This window comes from Hermetia illucens, chromosome 4 (assembly GCF_905115235.1).
Source record: "Hermetia illucens chromosome 4, iHerIll2.2.curated.20191125, whole genome shotgun sequence".
Taxonomy (NCBI): Eukaryota; Metazoa; Arthropoda; class Insecta; order Diptera; family Stratiomyidae; genus Hermetia; species Hermetia illucens.
Genome location: NC_051852.1, coordinates 79,910,004 through 79,930,262, shown reverse-complemented (window position 1 = coordinate 79,930,262; position 20,259 = coordinate 79,910,004). Strand labels below are relative to the sequence as shown.

General features: G+C 41.5%; 3 protein-coding genes across 6 annotated transcripts in view; 1 reads left to right on the top strand and 2 right to left on the bottom strand.

Moving 5' to 3' along the window:
* Positions 1-4,119: 4,119 nt before the first annotated feature.
* Positions 4,120-4,652, bottom strand: LOC119656056 (probable peptide chain release factor C12orf65 homolog, mitochondrial). Its single transcript, XM_038062329.1, has one exon. The coding sequence runs from the start codon at positions 4,615-4,617 to the stop codon at positions 4,174-4,176; it is 444 nt and encodes a 147-aa protein (XP_037918257.1). The 5' UTR covers positions 4,618-4,652; the 3' UTR covers positions 4,120-4,173.
* On the bottom strand, positions 4,517-5,164 carry LOC119656057 (MIEF1 upstream open reading frame protein). Its single transcript, XM_038062330.1, has 2 exons — positions 4,717-5,164; positions 4,517-4,658 (listed from the first exon to the last, which is right to left on the bottom strand). The coding sequence occupies exons 1-2, from the start codon at positions 4,882-4,884 to the stop codon at positions 4,620-4,622; spliced, it is 207 nt and encodes a 68-aa protein (XP_037918258.1). The 5' UTR covers positions 4,885-5,164; the 3' UTR covers positions 4,517-4,619.
* A 141-nt stretch (positions 5,165-5,305) lies between these two features.
* The window catches only part of LOC119656054 (dnaJ homolog subfamily B member 6), a 215,104-nt gene continuing 200,150 nt past the window's right edge, over positions 5,306-20,259 (top strand). For 2 of the 4 annotated variants that reach the window (XM_038062322.1, XM_038062319.1), the window contains exon 1: positions 5,306-5,471. The gene's annotated coding sequence lies outside the window, so the exon portion shown is untranslated. The remainder of the gene's footprint in view (positions 5,472-20,259) is intronic. The other 2 variants (XM_038062327.1, XM_038062328.1) reach the window with 2 other exon arrangements.

Sequence of the window (20,259 nt, the reverse complement as noted above, 5' to 3'; positions counted from 1 at the left end):
AGTTGGTTCTCCGTCAAGTTTCGAGGGGTTATTGGTTGCATTGTAGGATTGGTTTAGAAATTATCTTTGCCACACTCAAAACGGGCGCCGTTCTTTGGAATTCTAAAGATCATTCCCTTTTTCTACTCCCTGGGAAAGATCTAGGATTTTTATTTCTGTCCGAGTGGAAATAGTAGATCTACAGTAAATGCAGGTACAGCGATAAATAATTGTGATGTCACCGACGAGCCCAGCGGCTTTACTCCATTCAAAGCCGTTCCTGATCGAAGTAGTTTCTCTTCTGTTTAGACCGATCGGCTTCCACAATTCCACAAGTCAGCCAGATCTTATGTCGTCCCTTTGGGACGTGGCCGACCAGCTGCAAGCGAAGGTAAACCACCATTAGATGGTGATCCCTTTCGATGTCAGCGCTCCCTTGTTGCGCACATCCAGGAGACAATTACCAAATGCACCACTGTTTGCAAAGTGGTCAATCTGATTCCTCGTACGGTATGGGTCAGTTGAAACCCAATTGACTTTATGAGAGGCTCTGTGTTCGAACAATGTGCCAACATTGTCGTGGCAGCGGAAACTGAAGAAATCAATAAATTTCTCACCATTATCGTTACCGTCGCCAAGACCGTGCCTCCCCGTCACAAATCCGAGTAAGCTGTTGTCAGAACACACGTTGGCATTCAGATCACCCATCATGATCGCAATGTCATCTTTAGAAAGCCTCTGGACTGTATGTAATTGCTCGTGGAAAGCATTCTTCTCAACTATGTTGGAAGTCTCTGTTGATGCATAGCACTATACAGTTGTGATGCTTCTTAACCTGGACCGGAATCTTGCAGTGAGAAGTCTGCCAAAAGTCACCTCCCAGGTCAAGAGCGGCACCTACCTTGCGGTAGCCGTCAGTAACAATCTGAATTCGCATCTGCTACCACTTGGCTTTCCACAGAACAAAAGTACATTGACATAAGAAGGAGGTGAGTACTGTCCAGAGTCCCACCATCTAACTTCGCTTAGACGCAGAGTGTCAAGCTTACATCGTTGGAATTCTCGCTCGAACATTCTGGCGACCGTCGATACCGTTTCCGATACTTGAAAACTTTTAGTAGCGAAGCACTGAAATAAGTACTTATGTTATTTGTTAAAATAAAATCGACTTGCAAAAAGGAAAAGCTATGTGTTTAAATTGTACAATCAATGCCCTTGTTAAGGAGCGTGCGCACATTCCAGATACAAGTAACATGCTGCTTCCAGTAGCCAAAGGTCAGATCCTATCTGAGGTGTTGTTGACATTTCGGTAGCAAAAACGTTTCGAAATTTTCAGGTTGCAAGCCCAGAAATTTCGATCCCTTTTACAACAACCAGGGAAGACTTTGAATATATTTTTAGGCCGATAGGGCATCTTCCTTGGCTATTGCCCTCTCAGCAAAAATAGGCTAATAATCCTTTGGCTATTCTTCCATAGGTACAAAGTGCAATCTGTCAGGTCTAGCATTACATGTCGCTTTTTCGAAGGATCAAGTTTAAAATGAAGAAATCTATGTTACTTAACCATTCCATTTTTTTTTAATTTTATCTTGAAAATTAATTCAAGCCAGATACTATGAAATGCTGCAATTTTTTGCGAGTTGCGAATTGAATACGCGTACTTTGGCTTCATTTACTAAAGGTTCGCTGCCTTATCCTCGAAAATGGATCCCGCAAGAGAACCCTCCACTTTTTTCGTTCTCACATGGACCATTGGCCAGTGGAATGATCGCCTCATGCAGTAGGTTCTGCGGTTAAAGCTGGAGGGACAGTTTTCGACAATCGAATCCTGGTTCGATCTCTTTCAGTGGCAGAGATCTTCCCATAAATGAACGAAATAGTTATCTCGGATCTGTGGTTTCAGTCAATGATCACTGCACCATGAAATCACTTTGTGTATCAGCGTAGCTTGCTAACTCAGGCGGACATTTGCGTTATTCACCTAACTAGCTTTCCGATTAGCAAAAGCAATGGACGCCGCCGCGCTATAATGGAGGTGAAGATGTTGCTTTGTGAAGATAGTCCCGACCAATATGTTTGGATGAGTTCCATTTTCGCCCTGCCCGCTCGTTCGGACAGACAGTTGATGGGTTGCAACCATCCTTGTTTATTTCCGGCCCAAGTGGATTTACACCTCCCAGTTGGTAGCCCCGGATAATTACTATTCAACCTGGTGGTGAAATAAAGTGAGCGGCTGCGACGACCACCCGGCATAACACGAACTTATGAAAGGGGGAAAGGAAAAGATGGCTTATGATCTTATATCTATGGCATTCTGTTACATTACTACACCACAGAGGCATCTCGTGGAAACCGCTCCAAAGATAATATTACGCTACTTTGACCCCGATAGTAATCTTGGCAGGGCTACAAATACTTTCATAATTATGACATTATTTAGTAGGCAGTGCAGGCTGTTCATGCCTGATCCCGGCTCTAAACATAAACTCCCCCGCGTAACATACCTAGTTGCACAATGGGAGCATTTAAGGCGACTTCACTTTCTAGCTCAGACCCATAATATCATGACAACAATAACAATTACGACAGAATCTTGTTATTAAATTGAGGAATTCTACTATAAATATATTAATATAAATCTGCAATGGTCAACTACTGAAAAGGTAGAAAAGCCCATTGCCCCAGTGGCGTGGCACCGTGGAAAGTAGTTATTCTGACATCAGAGGGAGATGCCATCGAGGAGTTCGAACAAGGGTTACGAGAAAAGCTTTACAAGCTCGAGCTGTTTTACACTCCCTTGTCAGGAAAAGAAATTAACGTCATCCACGTGGAAACCCAAGCCATCTCATGAAGGCCACGACCCAACGTATCGCCTGAATACGGGCTCCGCCCCTACTTGGCTGTTAACATCTCCTAGTATGATTTTGATATCATTCCTGGGACAGGCTTCAAGGGTTCGAGTTGTCAGCCGTACCCAATTTCCAACCTAAAAGACCAGTTGAAAATCAATTTTTCTTGTTTTTAGGCGCGAGGGGTCACCTTCAACCTCCTTCGTCTGCAGCTTTTCGTTAAGAAAACTCCCAGCGGTCACCACGTGGAAGTGGGATAAGGTTTGATTGCTGCTTCTAGAAAAAATATTTCATGAATCAAAACTCAACACCGTCTCCGTCGCTAGTAACGATTTATTGTCATGTATAAAAATCCAATCGTTGGCAAATTTGTCGCAAAAATGAGGTAGCATAGTTCCCGATAATAATTTACAGTATTTGAAGTACTTGAATTATAAGATACAGCGGTCCAGCCTGTGGCACTCTATTGAACATGCTCTTTCGCCAGTCATACTAGTAATCTTGACTAACAATATTTTTGTGATGTTAATGGTTTTCAAGTAGGTCGAAGAGCAATCGGTTTTACATGCCTGGATAGACAACTATGTAATATTATGACTATGAATATTATATTTCACTGTTCGCTGCAAAATATCCCTGGCCGTACCCGTCGTGACTGCCAACTGCCACGTGTTGTCGGCCTAATTTGCTACATGAAAATGCCATTTTACACGGATCGTTTTACACAATAAGGACAACCAGACGATACCGGGCCTCAGTTCATTTCCTTGAAAGTCTCCAACTCTTCTTTCTTGCAACGGGGTTCGTGTTACGTAATCATATGCGAAATGCTGAATTCCACAACAGCTACTCTCCGATCAGGGCCTATTTGCCCCACAATTAAAAATAAAGGGCTTCAGTTGCAATTGTTTTTTAACGGCACAGTAAATCAATAATAAACTAAGATAATTATTTTGAAAAAGCCTTTCCTTTGATAAATCCTGAATTGGAAAAATGAATTTGAGCACGTTTTTTTCCGCCCAAAAAATGGATTATTATCAGCTTGGCCTTAGCTACTTCACCGCCAGTTTTATGAAAAACATTTCCACGGACTTTCCATCTATGAAGTCACTCAGAAGTGGCCTCTAAATCATCAACAAGGATGCGATCATTTACCAACATTATTATTTACGTACATTTGAATAAGTAAATGGGCGATAAGGCTTTGTGTAAAACAAAGGTCTAAATGAAGCGCTGCACGCAAAAAGCCGAAACAGTTCAGTATTATTCCTGAAACGATTGAAATTCCACGTTTCCAACATAGCACAAAATTTATTACGAAAACTAGCTAACAACTGGACTACATTCACTCTTCGTTACCACTATTGAATCCTGCTTTCCACCTCTCCTTCATTTCCCTGAGTTTGTTCCGCTTGCGCGTTTTCTCTGCGATTTTCTTCGACTCAATGGCTTTTGTCTGCGACTCTATCGACATTTCACCGTTCAACATGTTATCCAGCTTCGTCAACAAGATCTTCCTGGCTTCCTCTCTATTTCTCGAAGCTACTCTGTGTATGTGACATTTGACCACAATGTTTGTGGGTTTATGACGGAGGACACAACAATTGGAAGTCTTGTTTACGGCTTGCCCACCTGGACCACTTCCACGTACGAACTGCTCCTCTAAATCATCTTCATTCAATGAGGGGAACCGAGAGTAATCGACATTTTTGAACTTGGTTCTGATCTGGGCAGTGGCAAAAGAGGAAGTACGTTGCAGGATTATACCACGAAAGAAGCCGGCAGACATCCCTAGATGACTCGACCGTTGCGTAAGAGAGTCTCGCCCCGCTAAAATCATAAGTTTCATATATTTTTGCCAAATTACTGACTTACTCGACCTTCATACCTTGAAGAAAAACTCAATTTCTTTCGGGTCTTTCAAGTCCTTATTCTCACGGAACTCGTCCCGAATCCGTGAAAGGAAGTAGTTCTTGTCAGTATATTTCAGTTGGTGGCCGTACCGGATCAAATGCTTGTATAACTTTAAAACTTGCTGGCGTGATGGATTCACCATAATATCGGACGAATCAAAACTTTACAGTAGAAAAACAAGTGTGGATTTACGCAAGTTGATAACCGCGAAACAACCTCACACTTTTGTTGACATTTCACACGTGCGTTCTAGCAGTTGGTATGAACGTCAATTTAATTAAGTCATTAAAACTTCAAGTTAATTTCCTAAGGAACAATAGAGACACAAAGAAATAAAGGCACCCAATTGGCGCCCACATTACTCTGCATCATAGCATGCTTCGTCCAAAAGCCCTTGCCTGGATGTTTATTTCAATAGAACCGCCTAAAATGCAAGCATTACCAAGTGCATCAAAATTTCCCTGTTGTGGAATCCGGTGAGGCAGCCAACTGTTACGATTAGTTGGGGGCCGTTGGAAGGAAAATATTTGTTTTACGAAACAGCTGTTTCGAGGTGTTTGACACTAAGTAGAAGGTAAACGCAGGTTTCGGTAGATTTTTCTCGACCAAGTGTTTTTACAGTTTAGGCCCGTTTATTTTAGCCCTTCAGGTGAACAAGGAAGTGTGAGGACGAGTAGTGAGAGTGCTTTGCATCGCGAATTCTTGGAAGGATTTATCTGCAAATTTCAGGTGAGTTCTAATTTGTTTCTTAGACTTAGAATCCTTCCATTTTTAGAATCTCCTCCTAACCAGTGATGGAATGACGAAATTGGGGATTTTGCATATGAGGAGTATAATTTAACTATTGTAGTTCCGTTGGAATTGTTTAATTCTGGGTTTCTAATCAATGAATGGCGTCCGAAAACCAAAGATTACATCCTTTTGGTCCTGGCTCATTCCACATTATTGCTCATACAAGGATTTAGTTCTGTACAGACGGCTCGGAATATTTGTCACTCCTTCAGCATTATACAAGGAGGACAAGTTTGTTTTTAGTAAAAGCCGACACGGTTCCGAATGAAGGGTCTTGAAGGAACTAGAAAACAGTACGGTTAAATCGTTCAACATGTATGATACATATATATTAAATGAAAACACTTAGTAAGTCCATAGCAGAATTCTTAGTTTCGCAGTTCCCAAAGAGCATCAAAGTTTTTTTCAATATCTTTGGTCAGTTTTGTTTACATTTTCCGGTTTATCCCAGTTTTTAATTTGAAAGTTAGTTAACAAGCAACACGGTAATTGCAGTGATAAGGACAGGGTAAAATATTGCTAGAATGAATAAGAAAAAGTTTTATTCATTTTGGTTTTCACTGACTTATAAGAAGATAGAATATCTTGTAAATGTGATGGTTGTGGTTACAGCAAAATATCAGAATGAATTACGATAGGATTCCAGGCATTAGACTTTGCTTCCCTACTAGAAGTCATAGTCTTGTAACTGATGAGTTCCTTCATTTCGTGTTATCTTGGAAAGCCGAAGTGAGTACTGGTCAAATTACATGTCATGAACAAACCTGATGCAAGCGAATTTTGTCGTAGTTCTCCTGTGTCTGTGAAATATGACAAGGAAGGATGAAAAGAAATTACCAGGTGAAGTGGATGCTTGGCAGCGCAAATTCAGTAAAAGCTTTTTCGGTACACTCGAATTGTTTATCTAAATGAATCTTTAACATCGGACCTGCTTCTCATTGTGATGTTCACAATGTGAGAGCTTCTAAAGAGAGAATGTTATTATTTTCCGAGTTATCACAATCTCGGCAGATGTCGGATTTTACCTAATACTAGCACTAAGTGCCAGGCATTTAGGCTCAGACGATCCTACCTACTTAAAAACTAAAGGGACGCTGGTGGTAGTGGCCGGTGGTAGGTCAATGGGAGAATCCGTCCAGTACTCCCCGCAACATCGAGCACGTATGCAGAATGGTGTACTTTTGCCTGGTTTGAACCAGACTGTGCGAAAGTCGCAGGACATCAAGGGAAGCCGTGAGGGATTTAGGTACAATACCTGTAGCTGACAATATTTTGGGAACTACAACCACCCGGTCGAAACGCCAAATTTCTTTGATTTGCCGAGTTCATAGTCATAGTTCAGCTTCTTCCTACATAGTTCCGCTCATGTTGCTATCATATTATGAGGGATAGCAACATCAATAATATACGCGGAGCGACCCGTCTTGTCAACTAACAGTACATCAGGCTTGTTGTGTGGAGTATGGCAATCAGTCAGGACTTGCCGGTCCTAATACATGCTGTAATCAGAACTATCAAGTACTGCTTGCGGCTCATATCGGTAAACCGGGCATGTTCCCGTGATCAGCCCATGCTTGTATTCAAGGTTTTGATGGATAAACTTACATACAACATTATGCCTGATGATGTATGCACCGGTGCCATAACAGTACAGCCAGAAATGAGCTGGTCCAACGTCTCTAACACCAAACCACACATTCTGCACTGGTCGGTCTCCACCTGTTCTTTCATGATGAGCTTTTTATAAGCTCGGGTGGCGACCACGCCGTCCTGAATGGCACACATGAACCCCTCCGTCTCAGCAAAAAGCTCCCCAGCACACAGCCATCTGTTTGATAAATGCAAATCGACAAATGGCTATCAAAGATAATTCACGTGTTTACCGTGCATTGCCTTCGACTTCCATTCATCGATCTGCTCTTGGTCCGACTTCACCCCACTCAGAGGATTGAAAGAGTCAGTCCACAGTCTGCCTTACAGACAGCCGCATGCAAGGGACTCGCCTGCTCTTTGCTGTAAAGATAAGCGTGCAGCGAGTCGACTTAGCGCCACCACGCCCCTACCTCCGATTTCGCGGGGGTAGGTTTATCCGCTCCACGGTAGACTTTGGATGATGCATTCGGAATTTGGACATAGTTGTCCGTATCCGCCGCTGGATGTTTTCCAGATTGGCCTTCGTCCACGGCGATATTTCGAATGCATAAGCCAGCGAAGGGATAGCGAATACATTCAACGTGCTTATTTTATTCTTCCCCGAGAGATGCGATTTCGGTACCAGCTTTACACGTCGCAAGAATTCGACAGCAGAGCATCCTTCAGATTACCAACTCGAGCATGGATTCCTTGCGGAATTCCTTGGTACTAGAAGTAGAAGTCTGGAGGTCACCAATGGTATGTCCTGTATATGGCTCGTGATGACCTTTGCGGATGGCTTGGATTCGTCATTTGTCTAACCGAAACTCCATCCGAATATCACGGCTGAACATGTCCATTATTCGCAACAGACTTCTAAGGTGGTCGTCAGTGCCAGCATACAGCTTGATGTCATCTAAGTACATCAAGTGTGTCAGTTCGCACTTAGCACGTAGGCCATACTTTATTGCAAAACCATGCCCTGTAGCACCATTCAGTAGCCATGAAAGGGGGTTTAGTGCCATACAAAACCAAAGGGGACTCAACGAATCCCCCTGGAAGATGTCCCTCCGTGTACGGATGGACTCTGAGGTATTAGCACCCTCAGATGTACACACCGTGGTATGCCACCCTTCCATGACTGTGGCCAAAAACTTTATTAGTCTCGGATCAATGCGATATAGATGTAGGATATCGAATAGCCAGGTATGCGGAACGCTATCAAAAGCCTTGGCATATGCGATATAGCAACTAAAGAGGTTTTTTTGGCCTCTAGTTGCTTGTCCTACAACTACCGAGTCGATAATGAGTTGCTCTTTGCAACCCCTTGACCCAACTCGGTAAGCAAGTAATCGGTCTTGTGTCTACGGGGTCCTGCTCCGTGTCCTTCTTAAGGATAAGGTGGGTAATCCCCGGAGTGAGGAATGATGGAAATTTCTCCGGCCGACTCATGACTTCATTTATACTGCGTGTCAACCGACTGTGTACGCTGGTAAATTTCTTATATCAGAAATTCTGCACCCGATCCAGACCAGGGCCGTTCCAGTTCTTCGAGCTGTTCATAGCCCGCCGAACTTCCTCTTCGGTAACATCCGCAAAATTCATGCCAGGCGTATTGACATGGCGGGTGCCTTCGGCAGTGATCCACTCAGCATGCTCAGCATGCTGGGTCCACCCCAATATTCTTTCGCTTCCGTCACCGAAAACTGTACTGTCTGGACGCCCTGTTGGGATTCGTTGAGAGATCTGAAAAAGCTCAGCTGGTTCCTCGCGTATGTTGCATTCTGCATACCGTGGGAACCGACTGTATATGACAGAAAGTTTTTGCTTTAGTGTGTCCAGAATTTCAACTACGGATGTCTCACTGAGCATGGCATAATTCCGGTAAACTCCCTCTCCCCCTCTCTGGAGAAGTCTCTTGTAGATGACCTTTTCGAGTCTCTTTCCTACCGCGTCGATAAGTCAAATCGGGCGGTATGATGTTGGATACTGGTTGCTTATTCGGCTTCGGGAGCAAAACTAATTTTTGCCTCTTCCACCCAGCGGGGAAAAGTCCCTCTACCATGCATGTTTCAAATACGCTAAGCCAGTCGGGTCTGATTTTAACAGCTAGTTTAAGAGCTCTATTGAAAACAGCATCCAGACCGGAAGCCTTATTATCACCAAATCTACGCACGCCCCTCCTTGGTTATTGCAGGTATGGTGTCTGTCTGTCTGTCACACCCGATTTGTTTTTATATTTTATTGATCTCAGAAAATACGCTGTTTTGTTTAAATTGAAAACCTAATTAAACCTAAACGTCTTTGCTTTTGTTTTTTTACTTTTTCGTATTTTTCAACTATTTGAAATGCACACTTAAAAAAGTTACTCAAATCGAAGAATGTGAGTATTGAAAAAGGAGTTATTTTTTCCTAAATACGCAGATCTTCTCGGCACTTTTTGTACATAATTGTATTTATTTGCAGCAATTACGTAGCTAAAAGTATCGACACCAGTTAAGGGAAAATTTAGTTAATTGCGAATGCGGGCATTATTGTTCACTTTGTGGAATGGAAACGTTAATTAAAGATTCAGTGAAGGTTGTGATTCATTTTATTTCGTTCTAGTCTCTGATCGAGGCTTTTTCGGTTACCGCACACAATGTTTGGGAATTTGCTTGTAGTCCTTCTATTAGAAGAGTGGGAGATTGATCGTTTTGCGGGTAAGAATATTTCTATGATCCTGTGCATGGAGAAAAATCCTGAAGCCAAATGAAAGACGAATCGGAGAATCCTTTTAACATTATCATCATCATCAACGGCGCAACAACCGGTATCCGGTCTAGGCCTGCCTTAATAAGGAACTCCAGACATCCCGGTTTTGCGCCGAGGTCCACCAATTCGATATCCCTAAAAGCTGTCTGGCGTCCTGACCTACGCCATCGCTCCATCTTAGGCAGGGTCTGCGTCGTTTTCTTTTTCTACTATAGATATTGCCCTTATAGACTTTCCGGGCTGGATCATCCTCATCCATATGGATTAAGTAACCCGCCCACTGTAACCTATTGAGCCGGATTTTATCCACAACCTGACGGTCATGGTATCGCTCATAGATTTCGTCATTATGTAGGCTACGGATTTGTCCATCCTTATGTCGGGGGCCAAAATTCCTTCGGAGGATTCTTCTCTCGAACGCGGCCAAGAGTTGGCAATTCTTCTTGCTAAGAACCCAAGTTTCCGAGGAATACATGAGGACTGGCAAGATCATTGTCTTGTACAGTAAGAGCTTTGACCCTATGGTGAGACGTTTCAAGCGGAACAGGTTTTGTAAGCTGAAATAAGCTCTGTTGGCTGACAACAACCGTGCGCGGCTTTCATCACCATAGCTGTTATCGGTTGTGATTTTCGACCTTAGATAGGAGAAATTATCAACGGTCTCAAAGTTGCATTCTCCTATCTTTATTCTTCCCGTTTGACCAGTGCGGTTTGATGTTGCCGATTAGTTGGTTTTCGGTGCTGACATTGTCACCATATATTTTGTCTTGCCTTCATTGATGTGCAGCCCAAGATCCCGCCCCAATGGCCGCCTGTTCAATCTGGATGAAGGGAGTTTATACGTCTCGGGTGATTCTTCCAATGATGTCGATATCGTCAGCATACGCCAGTAGTTGGGTGGACTTAAAGAGGATCGTACCTCTTGCATTTACCTCAGCATCATTGATCACTTTCTCGAGGGCCAGGTTAAAGAGGACGCATGATAGAGCATCCCCTTGTCGTAGACCGTTATTGATGTCGAATGGTCTTGAGAGTGATCCTACTGCTTTTATCTGGCCTCGCACGTTGGTCAGGGTCAGCCTAGTCAGTCTTATCAGTTTCGTCGGGATACCGAATTCTTTCATGGCCGTGTCCAGTTTTACCCTGGCTATGCTATCATAGGCGGCTTCAAAGTCGATGAATAGATGGTGCAACTGTTGTCCATATTCCAACAGTTTTTCCATTGCTTGCCCCAGAGAGAAAATCTGATCTGTTGTTGATTTGCCTGGAGTGAAGCCTTTTTGGTATGGGCCAATGATGTTGTGGGCGTATGGGGCTAATCGGCCTAGCAAGATAGCGGAGAATATCTTAAAGATGGTACTCAGCAACGTGATACCTCTATAATTGCTGCACTGTGTGATATCTGCCTTTTTATGTATGTGTGCCTGGTGCGGATGCTCCCTGTACTTTTCGAGTTCACGGACCTGTTGATTCTCCCAGGCTTCCTTTTTCCGTCTGTGCAGTCGCTCCTCTGCTCGACGGTGTTCGTGATAAGTCTCTGCACGTGCCCGCGTTCTTTCAGAATGCAACATTACTCGGTATGCGACATTCTTCCGTTCCGTTGCTAGCTTACATTCATCGTCAAACCAGTCGTTCCGACTCCTTTTGAGGCTGGGGCCAAGTATGTTTGTGTTCGTATCAATGATAACGTTCTACCGGTGGTTGTGAAGATCATTTGTTGATGCTTCATCTCCAGGTCCTCTGTTGACTGCGGTTATTGCGGCATCCATTTCCCCATTATATGTGTCGCGGAGGGCTGTGTTATGGATGGTTTCAGTGTTAACTCTCACCTGATTGTCAGAGGGGATTCTGAGTGGTGTTGTAATTCGACCTCGGAGCACCATGCCAACGAGATAGTGATCCGAGTCTATATTGGCCCCCCTATATGTTCTAACATTCATCAAGGCTGAGAGGTGGCGGCCTTTAATCAACACGTGATCAATTGGGTTGAAAGTGGTCTCGTCTGGAGAGGCTCATGTATGTTTGTGGACCGCTTTCCGCGCAAACCAGGTACTTCCAACAACCATTTCGTGTGACACTGCTATTTGGATAATCCGCAGTCCGTTATCATTTGTATTTCGGTGTAAGTTATGGGAGCCAACGTATCGCCTGAATATGGGCTCCTTCCCTACTTGGCTGTTAAAATCCCCAAGAATGATTTTGATATCATATCTGGGACAGGCTTCGAGGGTTCGTTCTACTGCCTTGTAGAAGGTGTCCTTCTCCGACTCTGCAGTCTCCTCTGTAAGGGCGTGAACGTTAATGGGGCTTATATTTCTAAACTTGCCTCGCAAACGCAGAGTGCATAGCCGTTCGCTTATGTTTTCAAAGCCGATAACAGCAGGTTTCATTTTGACTAAGAAAGCTACTCCGGGCACATAGTTCACTGGATGGCCACTATAATATATGGTGTAGCGCCTTTTCTCCAGGAAACCGATCCCTGTCCAACGCATCTTCTGTAACGCTGTTACATCAGTCCTATATTGGGACAGGGTATAGGCTAGCTGCTCAGCAGCATTTGGTCTGTACAGGGAGCGCACGTTCCATGAGAAAATGCGCAAATCGTTATTCCTTTGTCGTTGCCGGGTTCGTCGTTGTATAATTCGTCCAGTCCGGGGCTCCTGTTGTGGCTTCGTAACAAGTTGTTTTCCGTGTAGGGTTGTCAGCCCTACCACCTTTTAACATTACCAATCCTCAATCCGATCGCTGCGCTCCATGTTTCGAACAACCAGAATTTAGTTCTAACTTGCACTGCTCATTACGAAGTAGGTCTTTCTGTGAAGTTGGGTGCCATGCAGTCTGCAGATCCAACCAATGGTTCCCGTGATACTGCTTTGATTTTATCCATGATTTCTGGGTATTTGAACTGTACAAGTTGCTACAATCAACATCATCGGGTTTGTGCTCCGCGAAATCTAATAAATGTGTCCATTGATCTTGAACAAAGCATAGGCGTTCTTTGCACAGTTTACCATTTAACTAATGTGTATGCCGCTTGGTGAGTTTATTGCTGACTTGCGTGGGATGCTTGGAGAAGATAATTGCCACGAGTATACTGGGATGGGATTCAGAAATCAGTTGGTGAATGGAAAATTCTGGGATGATAATTATCGAACACCTACAACTAGTGTACGTTTTAAAATAGAATTTACCATGATGCAATGGAACATTGTCTGCACTTTGTCTATGTCGTAATTATCTGTTTTTAGGGTTTATATAAAAGGCACGGGAAGATAATCGTTTCAAAAGGAAGCAACCATTCATCATCAAATTGCATTGCGCAATAAAATAGATGTCATGACGAGGCTTCAGTAATAACTTTCATTCAATTTCGCTCCGTTCAATCAAATAACGAAATGAATACATTACAAGGCATATTTTTTGTAGGAAAACGATTACGATTTTGCCAATTGGCCATTAAATTTATTTTTTGGGCCATAATCCGGTAAACATTTAATTTCGATGTTGAAACTGCGATGAATTTTCATATAATTCCGTTGAACATGTTTATGAAAATGGTGAAAGTGATTATTTGTCTGTAAACAGACTGTTATGTTCAATGGGTAAGTAATTATCATAATTCGAAGAGACCGTTTGTAATACTTTTCCATTCGAATGAGCCATTCTCTAGCCTTTTTGAACGCGGGCATATTGAGATCGAATTTAGGAACTATCATATGAAATGCAAATCCGATGCATTGGTATCGTTACTAGAATTCAAGACAATTATTTGTGATTGCAAGCCAACTTTTACGTCGCCCTGAGTTTTGGGCATAGGATAGTGGTCTATTCTACGGTTGGGAGCTGTTCATATAATTTCCAATCAGATCTGAACTACTTTATAAGGAAACTTTGAATTTGCATGCATTGTTCTTTTCAGCTATATTTCTGTAAGACATATTGTAGTTGAAACCTTCCCTGGTTCAATATCTACTACCGCTTTTCCCGTGCATATATTTTTCTAGCCGTGTTTTTCTGAGATAATCGAGTTATAGTGGCTCTGGGCTGCATAGAAATTATAACAATAACAGCATCCTAACAAGATGATAATTTACGGCTAGCTGCTGTTGTATCCGAATCGCAATAATGCAGTCGTATCTTATGATCACGAATAGCTTCCAGAAATTTCATATATTCAGAAAATGAAATCAAGAGAAACTTAGCGCATACTTTAGGAATATGCTCGTAGCATGAATGAATTTGGAGTTGTTTCCTTTGCTGGAAATGTTATCAGTCAAAATATATCTGCACGGCATTCCTTCATGCACAGTCTGAATGCACTTTGATTAGTTGAGGTTTGAGAAACCCGTTGCGTCTTACGAAGGTTACCTAATTTGAAGTTTGTGGTTAGGACCTGTACACCTCTAATGAAATTGCGTGCTGTGTTTATCTCCTTTTAATCTAAAACAAATTGCTCCGTTTTACTGTTACTACTAACATTAATTGGGCTAGGTAGAGACTTTTTCGGTTTATCAAGTTTGAATATAATTGGAAAAAATGAAATGATCCGCTACCAAACCAAATCAACAAAGACGATCATTTCTGTTATAGAAAGCTATTCTTGAAGAAAAATACTGAATGCCCTATAATGACTAGAAACTTGGTTTCAAGAGCCTACTGCGGCGCTATCGAGGTATAATTAACTGTCAACTGGTATGTGCAGTAAATCATAGTGTGATGCGTTTGCACGTTTCGACGACGCGATGCCAGATAAGTCCAGTAAAACCAAACAACATGTGGGCAATTATCTATCAATCCCATAGTGAGGCGGTTGAATGCATTATGTCTTCAGATAGAAATTGGAATGTGATGAATAAAGTAGAGAAAATGCGCGAATGCACTCACTCAAACACACCTATTAGATTCTACATTGGTGATTAATGCCTACTGTTATTAAAGAGAGTTTTCTTGTTGCCTTTTCTATCTTCAAAATGTAGGTATTCTTCATTGTGCCAGATTTGCTGTGAGACTTTCATGAGCATTCCTGTAAGTTTCTCTTTAAGCATGGCATTGCCATCATCAGTAATACTTTATCAGCTTTCCAAAATTATGGAAAATAAAGAAGAACATTCCTGTAATAAGAAAATAAACATGTTCCTTGTAAGTTGGAATCTAAGAATACAGACTACTAAAAGAGATAGGAATCTGCTAACAACCTGGTAATTTCGAAACCCTACCGCTATCGAAATGCCAACAACGGGTTATATATCAACTGACCTTACAGCTATGATTTTGGCTATCGAAAACCGATTATGATTGGTTTTTAGAACGTGGGCATGCTCCTTGACAACGATATCGAGCGTCCTTCCAATATCCACTTTCTCCAACTCGAGCTAGAGTTCTAGAGTTCTATGCTGAAAATTCTGGGTCTAACGAAGTGAGATGGTGGGACTCTGGACAGTATTCATTCCTCTTACGACACTGCATTTTTATACTTAGGAAAGCGCGAATCCGGTATCAGATTATTGCTAACACCTACCGCAAGGCACTCTCAGCATCGATCGCTTATACGATCCAATTTCCGCTCGACAGTACTGATCGGTGGTCGGTAGTCAACCAGCCCCAAAGGACAAGTCACAAGATGTGCATGAGTGCGGAGTCAGAATTGAAGGCTCTATTGATCGCTGCGAGGGGTGGAGGTCTGATAATTTGCGAAATCTTGGGAAGTTCGGAGTAATGTGCGCCATGTCAAGGGCTATTGCGCTGGTAAGAAAGCAGAAGCCACCACAGACTGGAATGAATTCAGAAGTGTATAACGCATGAAGAAAGAACTTGTATGTGGTCGCAAATCTTTCGATGGTCCTGTGAAGGATGTTAATGGTCGATTCCTCTTCCACGATGGCGAGCAGCAGAAGAGTGAGAAGACTTTACTAGGTTCTTAACCGTATCACATCCGGTGAAGTTCTACCTCTTGTGGATGAGTTCCTGTAGCATGCGGATACGGACTGTTCATCCAAACAAGAGGCCATCAATGCACTCAAAAGGAGTAAAGCCACTGGGTTTGACGATCTCTCCGCAGAGGTATTTATCGTTGTTCTTTCACAAACATCTCGACTACGCCGATAACATCTGTTTTTTCTCTGACCGATGCCACTCGACGCATTAACAGTGAGTTGAGACTGTTTAGTGTTAATGTTTTTCCTGTATTGGTATATCGGAGTAGCACTTGGAAAGTGACCACCACTGTCACTAAAAAGCTTCAAGCCTTCGTCAACAGTTGTCTGCGACTTTCATCGGGGTACGCTGGTCTGATGCAATTTCTAAAGAAGAACAGGCCAGTTAGTCGTGGACGAGCTGATAGAAAGGCGGAAGTGGCAGCGGACAGGTCACACATTAATATTTTACCGACCGGAAGCCTATTAATCGGATTTTTGTCGCCGACGTTTACCGACCGATAACCTATTAATCGGCTTTTTATCACTGATGCAACCACATCGCCTTTTAATCGACTGCCATGGCGATAAACAATTTATTATTATATGAGGAATAATTTGTTATTTAGTATTCGGTCTACTGCTCAAATACACTAACTGCTACATTTTCAACAGTTTCAAAAAATTTACTATTCGCGATGAACGAAAAAATTAGGATTCGATTATTTGTACTATTTATGAGATTGTCCTGACAGTTAGAAAGTAATAATAGTAATGAAAATAATGGCAGCGATATAATAGTTCGGAATCGGACAGAGATATTCCCGTGAGACAGTCTGAATCGAAACAGAGCCGACGCACAGTGCATCGCTCTGTAGATAAAAATCGAAATGTAGTTTGAAAAGAATCGAGTCGATGTGTCACACCCGATTTATTCGGAAACGGCGGGACCGATTGTCATGAAAATTGGATGGAGTATGTGATCTGTTGTTCCCTTTACATATAGTAAGTGGCACCATCTTGTGTTAAGTTTGAGGGCGCTTGCCATGTGGCCATGTGGGATATCAAATGAAAGGGCTCAATTAGTAGTTTTCGAAACTGATCCCATATTTGATATCGGGTGAATACGTACTTTATATGTATGTGTTTACTTTTATGCTCGAAGTAAATTGAAAATAGATGTACGATTAATTTATATACATGCATATAGAATACAGTATTCGGTAATATGCAATGTCCGTTTGTTTAGGGTGAATATATCTATATCTGTAATATGTATGTATTTCTTGTAATTAAAGAAATATGAAGGAATATTTTAGGGTTTTTAGCCATATACGAATGGAGAAATGTGCGTAGAAAGTTTCTGACATAAGATGAACATAAGGGTATAAGGGATAATATAAGGCATAGCTTTGGGAAGTTTGAATGAAAATTAACTAATAATTATTGTCGTTGAAATTTTTTCATTACACAAAAATTGGTGGATGTATGACGTCATCATCATATAAAGTAAAGCTATATGAACGGCGGGGTCCATGGGGACATTTTAATTTTCCCTTTTTAGCTTTTTTTAGTTGTTTGTATGTCAGTATGAATTACTCGAGACATACATGTGTATTTATATGTATGTGCTAATTCGGCTTGCAGGTAGTGTCCAATAGGATAGACATGTGTATACGTTAGTACCAGTGGTATTTACTTTAAGTACATATTTGTATGCCTTTATGCACGGTGTAAAGTGGAAATACGTTAAGATGCACCCGATCAATTTGGATAGGCAACGTTTGTTTATTTAGGATTAGCAAAATATTGATGTCTTTGATAAGTATGTACATATGTATACCTAGATTTTAGCATATAATGAAGGAATATTTTGCATTTTTTGCTGTGTACGAAAAGAAAATCGTGCATAGAGAGTTCTCCACATAAGATGAACACAAAACCTTTTACCCGAAGCGCCCAGCTTCTGGTATCTCGAATGGTTTAAATAAGGACTATATCAGTTGCAATTTATCTTTCGTGTGAAACGCCTCATATTTTGAACAGAAGCCTGTCTCCGAACATGGAATATACGGATAGGTTCTGAGAACGACAATTGTTACATTTTTTGGGGTACGCATTTTGAGTCCTCACTCCCCTACGTTTCATTCAGTATCAGAAATCAGTTTCGAAAAGTACTAATTGATACTTCACACGACCTTATTCTGTGGGAAAAAAATTTACATAACCCTTTTGCATGTATAGGGCGCCCACTCAATCCAGCCCAAAATTCACAGATAACACATTCTTATCAAATTGCGTGGCAATTGGTTCATCCGTTTCCGTGCAAACCAGGTGTGGCAAACAGATAAACAGACATTGAATCTGCAGTGTTAGGATACCGGGATTCGGTTCTAAGAAACCATTTGCCAATGGCGAGTTGAAAGGACTACTCGATTCCAGTGGTATAAGGTTGAATGTCCGAAAAAATCAAGTGGTAATCCTAAGCAATAAAAACTCAGGAAAGAAATAAAATCCAAGTTGGGGATTTCATGAATTTAAATTTTCAACGCTATTTGCTTTTGATGAGGAGTCCATGATAAAGATTGTAAACTCATTATACGAAACGGCTGTCAAAATTTTACATAGCAAGTCCGGAATGAGAAATATCAAATGTCTTAGTAGATTAAGTTGTTACGTTTTCCATATTTTCTATACTGTACTGTATTGTATATGATTTTTCTAGTTTGTATCGTAACTTTTGTTTTTCGTGATGTTTCCTGCCGTTTCTTTTGAATAGATTTGTAGTTGGTTTGCGGGTAATTTGTATTTTCAGTTCCCACTTTTTTATCACATCAAATAATCGGAGGAACTTATCGTTTCTGTTCTAACGCCCTTTATCATTCTCATTCAAATATTCAACAGCATGTATTCAGTAGGGTTGGTCGTTCCAACATTGATACCGAATCTTTTTCAAATCTATATAATGTAGATTAAGAAAGAAGTTTCTCCCTGCTATCATTCTAGATCGAATGGTATCATATAAAGCAATTTCTATCCCATAGATTTTGAACCTTAGGTTAGCATGATAATCAGTTGTTAAGCTCAGATTTTTGGGATACTTTCATTGTCGCAATATCTAGATCATATTCTTTCCATTTAAACGAATAAGTTGCATGCTATTGCTATTGTATAGTATGGAGAATAATACCCATTACAGGGTTACTTGTATGATATGCAACATAGAATGTTCTTTAACCCCTTCGGTACTAGTCATTTATATATCCCAAGGATTGAGCCCAGAACATTAATGGGATTGCCTCTCGCTACACTTTAAATGAAGTGTTAAATCATGTACGTAGCTTTAGTGTTGAGAAACTGACATGAAGGAAGCATTTCTGAAATCTCACTTAAAAATAATTGATTGAGACCAACGTTCATGAGGGAAGAACATATCGGATTTGTCAAGTTCTCATGGGAATTGGCTTAATAATTTTAGAGATACATTTTTCGTATCCGTCGCGTGCTTTTATACAAGAGTTCACGTGTCCTTTATCGATGTGCGGGTCCGCACTTGGTCCTGGAGATGGCTAAACAGGGGGAATCGCGCGAGCCTAACTGGTGAAATTAAAATACAAAAAATAACGTCTCGACCGCGCCCGTGGATAGCATCCTATATCGATGTTTCTCCTGTCCCAGAAGTATGGTGAGGCGCGACCTTCGAAGTTGCCTTCTTGCCTTGGTGTCATAAAGGACATTCTATTGGAGGATGCCCATTGAAAAGAAAATCGAGCGTTTCTGGAGCTGTTAAGCGCCTATTCCACTTGCTGGAAACAATAATAAATTTACTCTCATTAGAAGCGGGAGCGTGGACAGTTTTTAGTATCGAATAATAGTGCGGTGAACGCAAGACTTCGATAATTTAAGTTGAGGTGTCATCTTAGGTTTGAATTTGCTTTCCCTGTATAGAAAAATTGTAGCAGCTTCCGTTCCAATAATAAATTCACGGACTTTCCTCATTATAGGAACGTTTTCGCTACAGGAACGACAAATTCGAACTAACTAGAATTGTTCGTAAATAACGTAAATACGTAGTAATGACAGTAATAATAAATGTTCTACAAAGGTAAAACAAACTTTCGGCCGGCAGGGTATATGATAAAGCAGTGCGCTGTGAATTCTAGTTCTCCCATTCAGCATATTCACTAGATTTAGTCCACAGGTAAAAAGTTGGGTACAATGAGAAAGTTATCAATGCTGTAAATGCGTATTTCGATGAACTTGATTATGTATTTACACTACAAAAAGTCGGGAAACTAGAAGGTGGGCGCTTCATGTATGAAACGTCTTGCGTATTTCTTATATAAAAACATTTGAGGGGACATGTGCTCCATTAATACCTAGCGCATGCTATACATGCTTGTATTAATTTTTTCGTGGAACTGACA